Here is a 10,194-nt window from a genome sequence, read left to right on the forward strand (position 1 = left end):
TTCTCCCTCAATGCCCAGTCCCTCACTCCTTCTCCCTCCATCTGCAATCCCTCACTCCCTCTCCCTCCATGCCCAGTCCCTCTCTCCCTCTCCCTCCATCTCCAATCCCTCTCTCCCTCTCCCTCCATCTCTAATCCCTCACTCCCTCTCCCTCCATCTCCAATCCCTCACTCCCTCTCCCTCCATCTCCAATCCCTCACTCCCTCTCCCTCCATCTCCAATCCCTCGCACCCTCTCCCTCCATCTCAAATCCTTCTCTCCCTCTCCCTCCATCTGCAATAACTCACTCCCTCTCCCACCATCTCCAATCCCTCTCTCCCTCTCCCTCCATCTCCAATTCCCCTCTCCCTCTCCCTCCATCTGCAATACCTCACTCCCTCTTCCTCCATCTCCAATCCATCTCTCCCTCTCCCTTCATCCCCAATACCTCTCTCCCTCTCCCTCCAACTACAATCCCTCACTCCCTCTCCCTCCATCTGCAATCCCTCACTCCCTCTCCCTCCATGTCCAGTCCCTCACTCCCTCTCGCTCCATCCCCAATCCCTCACTCCCTCTCTCTCCATCTCCAATGCCTCCCTCCCTCTCCCTCCATCTCCAAACCCTCACTCCCTCTCCCTCTATCTCCAATCCCTCACATTCTCTCCCTCCATCTCCAATACCTCACTCCCTCTCCCTCCATCTCCAACCCCTCACACCCTATCCCTCCATCTCCAATAACTCACTCCCTCTCCCTCCATCTCCAATCCCTCTCTCCCACTCCCTCCATCTGCAATACCTCTCTCCCTCTCCCTCCATCTGCAATACCTCACTCCCTCTCCCTCCATCTCCAATACCTCTCTCCCTCTCCCTCCATCTCCAATACCTCACTCCCTCTCCCTCCATCTCCAATCCCTCTCTCCCTCTCCCTCCAACTCCAATCCCTCTCTCCCTCTCCCTCCATCTCCAATACCTCACTCCCTCTTGCTCCAACTCCAATCCCTCACTCCCTCTCCCTCCATCTCCAATCCCTCTCTCCCTCTCCCTCCAACTCCAAACCCTCACACCCTCTCCCTCCATTTGTAATACCTCACTCCCTCTCTCTCCTTCTCCAATCCCTCCCTCCCTCTCCCTCCATCTCCAAACCCTCACTCCCTCTCCCTCCATCTCCAATCCCTCACATCCTCTACCTCCATCTCCAATAACTCACTCCCTCTCCCTCCATCTCCAATCCCTCACACCCTCTCCCTCCATCTCCAATCCCTCTCTCCCTCTCCCTCCATCTGCAATACCTCACTCCCTCTCCCTCCATCTCCAATTCCTCTCTCCCTCTCCCTCCATCTCCAATACCTCATTCCCTCTTCCTCCATCTCCAATCCATCCCTCTCTCCCTCTCCCTCCATCTCCAATCCCTCTCTCCCTCTCCCTCCATCTCCAATCCCTCTCTCCCTCTCCCTCCATCTGCAATACCTCACTCCCTCTCCCTCCATCTCCAATCTGTCTCTCACACTCCCTCCATCTGCAATATGTCACTCCCTCTCCCTCCATCTCCAATCCCTCACACCCTCTCCCTCCATCTCCAATCCATCCCTCTCTCCCTCTCCCTCCATCTCCAATCCCTCACACCCTCTCCCTCCATCTCCAATCCCTCTCTCCCACTCCCTCCATCTGCAATACCTCACTCCCTCTCCCTCCATCTCCAATACCTCTCTCCCTCTCCCTCCATCTGCAATACCTCACTCCCTCTTCCTCCATCTCCAATCCATCCCTCTCTCCCTCTCCCTCCATCTCCAATCCCTCTCTCCCTCTCCCTCCATCTCCAATCCCTCTCTCCCTCTCCCACCATCTCCAATCCCCCTCTCCCTCCATCTCCAATACCTTTCTCCCTCTCCCTCCATCTCCAAACCCTCACACCTTCTCCCTCCATCTCCAATCCTTGTATTCCTCTCCCTCCATCTCCAACCCCTCACTTCTTCTCCCTCCATCTCCAATCCCTCACACCCTCTCCCTCCATCTCCAATCCCTCACTCCCTCTTCCTCCATCTCCAATCGCTCCCTCCCTCTCCCTCCATCTCCAATCCCTCTCTCCCTCTCCCTCCATCTCCAACCCCTCTCTCCCTCTCCCTCCATCTCCAATCCCTCACTCCCTCTCCCTCCATCTCCTCTCCCCCTCTGCACGCCCTCCCTCTCCCCCTCCGCACGCCCTCCCTCTCCCCCTCCACACGCCCTCCCTCTCCCCCCTCACGCCCCTTCCCCGGGTCGGTGGTGGTGCTGGGTGTGTGAGAGGGAGAGGGAGGACGCCCCTCTTTACCTGACACCGTGGGCTGGAGTAGGAGGCAGAGGCCTAGCAGGAGAGGCAGATCCTGCATTGTCCAGTGCGCAGTCCAAACCACAGAGCAGCAGTGACGGGAATTCCCGTCAGGCCAGGGTTCAGTCAACACTGCTGGGCTCCTGCCCTGTTCAAACACTGAGCAGAGTTCACTCACTCCTCCCTGGGCTCCCAGAACGGATTTCGTCACCTCTTCCCCAACCCGCCAACCTCCCTCTCCTCCTGGCCTGATCGATCCCTGAGCAGAGAGAGAGAGAGAGAGAGAGAGTCAGGCCAGACAGGAGGCCTCCAAGGCCGATCGCCGGTGCCAAGAAGGGTTGTACCCCAGTGGGACAGGATTGAGGGGCCGAAAGGCCTCCAGCTAGACTCCACCAGCTCTCCCCAGCACAAGCCCTTGACGCTCAAAATCCACCCGGGGAGGCCTTGGTTCCCCCCACCTCCCGCTTCCCCTCATGAACGTCCACCAGCAGGCCTCAGGCCTGGCCACTCCCGCGTCCGAGCGCCAACACAGAGCCCGTTTCCTCCCCCCCCCCACCCAACCCCCGGGCAGGGCCGGGGAGTAGGTCGTTCCGTGTTGGCCTCCCACCTCGCCTCGCCACGAAGCCAGCCCCGCCTCTGGGCTGAATTGTGGGAGGTAGGCCCAGGCTTCACCGCGGGGGCCTAGAGCTGCCGATCGGGCTGCCGCAACCCACCTTCACCCAGACGCACGGCAGGAAATGTCCAGGCTCCGTTTCGGGCCTGGTGCTGAGTTGGCCGATCGCACACCCGGTGTGTGAGAGTTAGCAGCATTCCCCCCCACCTCTCCCGGAAACCTGCACCCTCCCCAGCCCCCAAAGCGCACACAGCAAAGCTCAGGCTCCATCTGAGGCCCTAGTGCTGAGCTCATCGGCCTTCCACCCGGTGTGAGTTAGTCAACACCCCCAGTCCCCCTCCCCAAGGACACACAGCAAGGCTCAGGCTCCACCTGGGGCCTAGTGCTAAGTTGGCTGATCTCGCATCCGGTGTATGAGTTAACCAGCCCTCCCCAGACCGCCTCCCAAGCACATACAGCGAGGCTCAGGCTCCATCTGGGGCCTAGTGCTATGTTGGCCAACCTCGCACCTGGAGTCTGAGTTAACCACCCCACCCAGCCCTCCTCCCAAGCACACACAGAAAGGCTCAGGCTCCATCTGGGGCCTAGTGCCAAGTTGGCTGATCCCGCACCCGGTGTGTGAGTTAACCATCCCACAGCCCCCCTCCCAAGCACACAGAGCAAGGCTCAGGCTCCATCTGGGGCCTAGTGCTATGTTGGCCAACCTCGCACCTGGAGTCTGAGTTAACCACCCCACCCAGCCCTCCTCCCAAGCACACACATCAAGGCTCAGGCTCTACCTGGGGCCTAGTGCTAAGTTGGCCGATCTCGCACCCGGTGTATGAGTTAACCTGCCCTCCCCAGCACCCCCTCCCAAGTGCAGACAGAAAGGCTCAGGCTCTACGTGGGCCTAGTGCTAAGTTTGTCGATCTTGCACTCAGTGTGTGAGTTAGCCGCCCCCACCTCCTCCCCCCGGCCCCCCACCAAGGTAGACTCAGCAAGGTTCAGGCCTCATCTGGGGCCTAGTGCTAAGTTGGCCGATCTCGCACCGGGTATGAGTTAACCACCTCCCCAGCGTCCCTCCCCAAGCACATGCAGCGAGTCTCAGGCTCCATCTCGGGCCTAGCGCTAAGTTGGCCGATCTCGCACCCCGGTATAGGCCAAAAGCCTGACTCCATCAGCCCTTGTTGGTCAGAGAAGGGGCCTAAACCCAAAGGGGGTGGGGGGGTAAAATAAAAAGGAGGACCATCAATTGAAGCACAAATCTAAATTTATTAGCTCTGGAACGATGACAATGAGCGAGGGAGCAACGATCATTCAGGGTCGAGCACCTTGAACCCCTTCGTCTCTCGCGACCTTTGAGGTGGAGCTCGGCGCTGGGAGGGGGTTGGCCAAGGCCGAAGAGAATGGCACAGCGAGGAGTGTCGATTGACCCGCCGACCCTCGCGTCTCCAACCCGGAGAGGCCTCGGGCCTGACTTCTGGAGCTGGGCCGCGCCACTTGCCCGATCCTGAGGCCTCTCAGGCTTCAGAGGCCGGGCTCCCCCCGCCCCCACCCCGACACCCCCGCTAGGCTCGATCCCCGGCCTACAGCGCCGAGTCATCCCCCTCCTCCTCCCGAGCCCTGGTCAGGGGTGGAATTCGAGAGGGGGGGGGTGGGTGGAGAGGGGGTTGGCGACTGAGCTCAGGGTGGAGGGAGGGGCGGAGGATGGAGGGTGGGTGGAGGGGTTGGTGGGCGGGTGGAGGACGATCCTGAGGAAGGTGGCGGGCGGCTGGAGGGGGAGGGGAAGGCCGGAGAGGCCCAGGGCACGGGAGTTCCCTGCTCACCCTGGGGCCTTGGCGTAGTTCGGTGGGGGGTGGGGGTGGGGAGTGGGGAGTGGGGTGGAATAGGAGGGGCTGAGATAGATTCCCCTACCTCCCCCACCCCCCTACCCCACCTCCCGCCCCCGCCTTCGAAGGCCTGAAGGGGGTCGAGGGAGGAGGGCCTTGAGGCGACTGGGGTCGAAGGAGACCTCAGGCCTTGAGGTCAAAGGGCATTAAGGCTGGGGTGGTGGTGGTGGAGGAGGGGAGAGCGGAGCCCCGGGTGGTGGGGGGCTGGTGGGGGGGGAACGGAGGGTGGTGGGGGCAGGAGAGAGCGATTCGTGACCCCCCACCACCACCCCGGTTGCCATGGCAGGGAGGAGGAGGGCCTCACGCCCGACTCCTCACCGTTAGGCAGGTGACGCCAATGTAGGCCAGGCTCACCAGGATGTTGAGGGCCGAGGCGAAGGCCAGGGCGGCCATGGCGCCCAGCTTCTCGGCCTGGGCGAAGAGGCCGCAGGTCACGGGCTGCGGGCAGGCCGGGGAGAGGCAGAGGGCCGGGCCGGGCGTCGCCAGGGGCAGCTGGACCCGGAACAGAAGCCAGAGGAAGGCCCCCTCGATGGCGGCCAAAGCCAGGGCGCAGGCGGCCGAGGCCCAGGGCCTCAGGCTGCCGGCCCGGCCCAGGGCCCGGGGGCTCAGCCGCTCCTCGGAGGGCGCCGGCTCCATGCCCGGCGCCAGCAGGTAGAGGCAGAGGATGGGCAGAGAGGCCAGGACGTAGCTGAAGTCCCAGAGGACGTCCATGGGGAAGTCGAAGTGGCGGTTGAAGCAGGTGGCCCAGCAGTACTGGCTGACGCTCCCGTTGCAGATGAAGTCGGTCCGGAGGGAGTCCCAGGGCCGGTCGGCCACGAAGACAGCCACTAGGCGCACGCCCATCAGGCCGTACCACAGCGTCATGCCCCGGTTGGTGGACAGGGTCCCCGCGGCCACCGAGGCCAGCCGGCTGAATCCAGCCACGTAGGCCGCCATCTGCAACGCCGAGGGCAAGAGAAGAAAAGAGAACGGTCAAATCGGCGGCCGGTTTACCCACCCCAGCCCCCGCCCCACAGAGCAGGAAAACCCCAGGCTCCGTCTCGGGCCTAGTTCTGCGTTAGCTAATTGTGTGGGACTCAGAGACCCCCAGTAATATAACCACTACACTCCTGTAACTCTCTGGATCACTAGTCCAGTAATATAACCACTACACTCCTGTAACTCTCTGGATCACTAGTCCAGTAATATAACCACTCCCCTCCCGTGTATCTCTCTGGATTACTAGTCCAGTAATATAACCACTACACTCCTGTAACTCTCTGGATCACTAGTCCAGTAATATAACCTCTACACTCCTGTAACTCTCTGGATCACTAGTCCAGTAATATAACCTCTACACTCCTGTATCTCTCTGGATCACTAGTCCAGTAATATAACCACTACACTCCTGTATCTCTCTGGATCATTAGTCCAGTAATATAACCACGACACTCCTGTATCTCTCTGGATCACTAGTCCAGTAATATAACCTCTACACTCCTGTATCTCTCTGGATCACTAGTCCAGTAATATAACCACTACACTCCTGTAACTCTCTGGATCACTAGTCCAGTAATATAACCACTACACTCCTGTATCTCTCTGGATCATTAGTCCAGTAATATAACCACGACACTCCTGTATCTCTCTGGATTACTAGTCCAGTAATATAACCTCTACACTCCTGTATCTCTCTGGATCACTAGTCCAGTAATATAACCTCTACACTCCTGTAACTCTCTGGATTACTAGTCCAGTAATATAACCTCTACACTCCTGTATCTCTCTGGATCACTAGTCCAGTAATATAACCACTACACTCCTGTATCTCTCTGGATTACTAGTCCAGTAATATAAACACTACACTCCTGTATCCCTCTGGATCACTAGTCCAGTAATATAACCACGACACTCCTGTATCTCTCTGGATTACTAGTCCAGTAATATAACCTCTACACTCCTGTAACTCTCTGGATCACTAGTCCAGTAATATAACCACGACACTCCTGTATCTCTCTGGATTACTAGTCCAGTAATATAACCTCTACACTCCTGTATCTCTCTGGATCACTAGTCCAGTAATATAACCACTACACTCCTGTATCTCTCTGGATCACTAGTCCAGTAATATAACCACTCCCCTCCCGTGTATCTCTCCTGATTCCAGTGTTATATCTGCTCTGGTACCTGTGTCAGTTGCTCTTTAGATACCCGAAGGGCCTGTGCGTACCGGCGATCGACAGGCCAGCCCGGGGCCTGCAGTTTCCTCTTCAGAATGTCGGGCCAACTTCTGCTTTTCATTCTGGGAAGTGAGTGCCTGAACCGAAGCGACAGTCTGCCCTCTGTGGTCCCTGCCCCCTTGTCTGGCCCAGATCACGCGTCAGCGTCGTAAATCAGAGGGACTCGCACTCCTCCGCTCCCCGCTCCCGACTCTCTCCGCCTGTGCGCTCACCCCACCTCCTCTACAGCAGGAGTGCAGAGGGAGCTGGGTGTACACGTACACAAGCCATTGGAGGGGGGAAGGCAGGGTAGGCGGAGAGGGAGAGAGAGAGAGAGAGAGGGCACTCAGTCAAGCCCAGGGTATCGCAGGCTTTATTCGTAATGGGGTTGGGGGGCACTGAGCACGAGAGTAAGGGCGTCATGTTGAAATTGTGCCCAGGTGTACAGTCGGGTCCCTCCTGGGACACTGCACCTAGTCCCCGGGCTCCGCACTGGAGGGAGGGTCTTGGCCCGTTCGAGGTAGAGATGAGGAGGAATCTCGTCCCTCAGAGGGTAGTCCATCTGCGGAGTTATTTACCCCACCCACCCCCCACCCAACCGAAGGCCGGGAGTTCCGCACATTCGAGGCTGAGGCAGGTTTTGAAATCGGCGGGGAGGGGATCGAGGGCTACCGTGGGGGGAGGGGGGATGGTGGGGGGAAAGGCAGGAGAGTTGTGGGGTTACCCCGGGGCACGTCGAGCGGGCGGAGCGCATTTGAGCGGGCCGAACGGCCCCCTCTTGCTCCCACGTGTTGCAGGATGCGCAGGGTGTGGGGCCACAAGGGTGACCCCCCCCACCCCAACCCAGGGGATGAGGAGCTTTAACCGTGAGGGTCGGCTGGAGAGGGTGGGGGCTGTTGTGCCGGGAGAGAAGGGGTGGGAGGCTTGATCGAGTGAATTCGCAATCCCGAGGGATACAGGAGGGTAGTAGTGAATGTTGCCTCTCCTCATTATTCCCACCAAACTGTTATCACTTCACCCTTCCCCGTGTTAAACTGTAACTGCCACTCGCCTGCCCAGCTCACCACTCAGTCCCTGTACCCTCCTGAAGCCTGTTGCTGTTCACTCCTCCTGGTTTCACTGGACACACTCAACCTTAACCCCAACTGCAAACCCTGAATTTCTACCCTGTATAACCAGGTCTAGGTCGTTCATATGTATCAGCACATTCACGATATCAGAAAGAGCGCTCTGTGCTGCTCAGCACTGAGGGAGCGCCGCACATTCGGAGGGTCAGTGCTGAGGGAGAGCCGCACTGTCGGAGGGTCAGCGCTGAGGGAGCGCTGTACTGTCGGAGGGTCAGTGCTGAGGGAGCGCCACACTGTCGGAGGGTCAGTACTGAGGGAGAGCCGCACTATCGGAGGGTCAGTACTGAGCGAGAGCCGCACTGTCCGAGGGTCAGTACTGAGGGAGCGCCGCACTGTCAGAGGGTCTATGGCTGTTCCTCTCTGTGGGAGCTTAACATTTTGAGAGATTCCCAACAATATAAATCCATTGGAAAGAGGGAGAGGTACAAAGAGACAGGTACAGAGAGAGAGAGAGAGTACGAGAGAGAGTAGGAGAGAGAGCGAGAGAGAGGAGAGGTTGCAGGGAGAAGGAGAGACAGAGCGAGAGGGGAGAAATGAGATCGAAGAGAGGAGAGGGATAGAGCCAGAGAAAGAGAGAGGGAGAGAGAGTGTGAGAGAAAGAGAAAGAGTGAGAGAGAAGAGTATAGACGGGGAGAGGGAGAGGGTGTGACTGATGGGGAAGGGAGGGGGAGTGTGGAGAAAGAGCGGGACAGAGAGAGAGTCTGAGAGCAAGATAGAGAGAGAGGATGACAGAAAGAGAGAGAGTGAGAGGGGGAGAGAGGGAGAGATAGTGAGTGAGAGAGGGGGAGAGAGGTAGAGAGAGAGAGAGAAACAGAGGGAGAGATAAAGAGAGGGAAGTAGAAAGAGAGGGAGAGTGATAGAGGGGGAGAGAGGAAGAGAGGGGAGAGTGAGAAGGAGAGAGAGACAGAGCGAGATACTGAGAGGGAGATGGAGAGTGAGCGGAGGCTGAGAGAGAGAGGGAGAGAGACAGAGAGAGATACAGAGAGAGAGAGAGAGAGATGGGGAGTGAGAGGGGAGAGGGGAGAGAGAGCAGGACAGACAGAGAGAGATACAGAGAGAGAGAGAGAATGGGAAGTGAGAGGGGAGAGAGAGAGAGCAGGATAGAGAGAGAGAGAGAATGGGAAGTGAGAGGGGAGAGGGGAGAGAGAGCAGGATAGAGAGAGAGAGAGAATGGGAAGTGAGAGGGGAGAGAGAGAGAGAGCAGGATAGAGAGAGAGAGAGAGAGAATGGGAAGTGAGAGGGGAGAGAGAGAGAGAGCAGGATAGAGAGAGAGAGAGAATGGGAAGTGAGAGGGGAGAGAGAGAGAGAGCAGGATAGAGAGAGAGAGAGAGAGAATGGGAAGTGAGAGAATCAAGAGATTATAAAAATAACATGTTTGAGGAACAGAAATTCATTACTTCAGAGAGAGAGAGAGAGAGAGAGAATGGGAAGAGTGAGAGAGGCAGAGAGACACAGAGAGTGAGAGACAGGAGAAGAGAGACAGAGAATGGGAAGAGAGATGGAGAAAGAAAGAGAGACAGACAGAGAATGGGGAGAGAGATGGAGAAAGAAAGAGAGACAGACAGAGAATGGGGAGAGAGATAGAGAAAGAAAGAGACAGACAGAGAATGGGGAGAGAGCCAAGTGATTATAAAAATAACTTAATTGAGGGACAGAAGTTCGTGTTTTCACAGAGAGAGCAAGAAAGACAGAGAGAGACAGACAGAATGGGAGGAGAGAGAGAATTGGAAGACAGAGAGAGAGACAGAGAGGGAGACAGAGACAGAGAGAGAGAGAGAGAGAGACACAGAGAGAGACAGAGACAGAGAGACAGACAGAGAGAGAGACACAGAGAGAGACAGAGACAGAGAGACAGAGAGAGACAGAGACAGAGAGACAGACAGAGAGAGAGACACAGAGAGAGACAGAGACAGAGACACAGACAGAGAGAGAGACACAGAGAGAGACACAGAGAGAGACAGAGACAGAGAGACAGAGAGAGACACAGAGAGAGACAGAGACAGAGAGAGACAGAGAGAGAGAGAGAGACAGAGACAGAGAGAGACACAGAGAGAGAGACAGAGACAGAGAGAGACAGAGAGAGAGAGAGAGAGTGAGAAAGGCA

At 57.5% G+C, this 10,194-nt stretch overlaps 1 protein-coding gene across 1 annotated transcript; it reads right to left on the reverse strand.

The window, feature by feature from the left end:
• Window positions 1–4,132: 4,132 nt before the first annotated feature.
• gjz1 (gap junction protein zeta 1) lies at window positions 4,133–7,045 on the reverse strand. The gene is made up of 2 exons (XM_078538316.1): window positions 6,932–7,045; window positions 4,133–5,701 (listed from the first exon to the last, which is right to left on the reverse strand). Exons 1-2 carry the CDS (start codon window positions 7,043–7,045, stop codon window positions 5,066–5,068), a joined length of 750 nt encoding a protein of 249 aa, XP_078394442.1. The 3' UTR covers window positions 4,133–5,065.
• Between the last annotated feature and the right edge of the window lie 3,149 nt (window positions 7,046–10,194).

The sequence above is a fragment of the Cetorhinus maximus genome, unplaced genomic scaffold, assembly GCF_964194155.1.
Source record: "Cetorhinus maximus unplaced genomic scaffold, sCetMax3.hap1.1 HAP1_SCAFFOLD_4692, whole genome shotgun sequence".
Classification (NCBI taxonomy): Eukaryota; Metazoa; Chordata; class Chondrichthyes; order Lamniformes; family Cetorhinidae; genus Cetorhinus; species Cetorhinus maximus.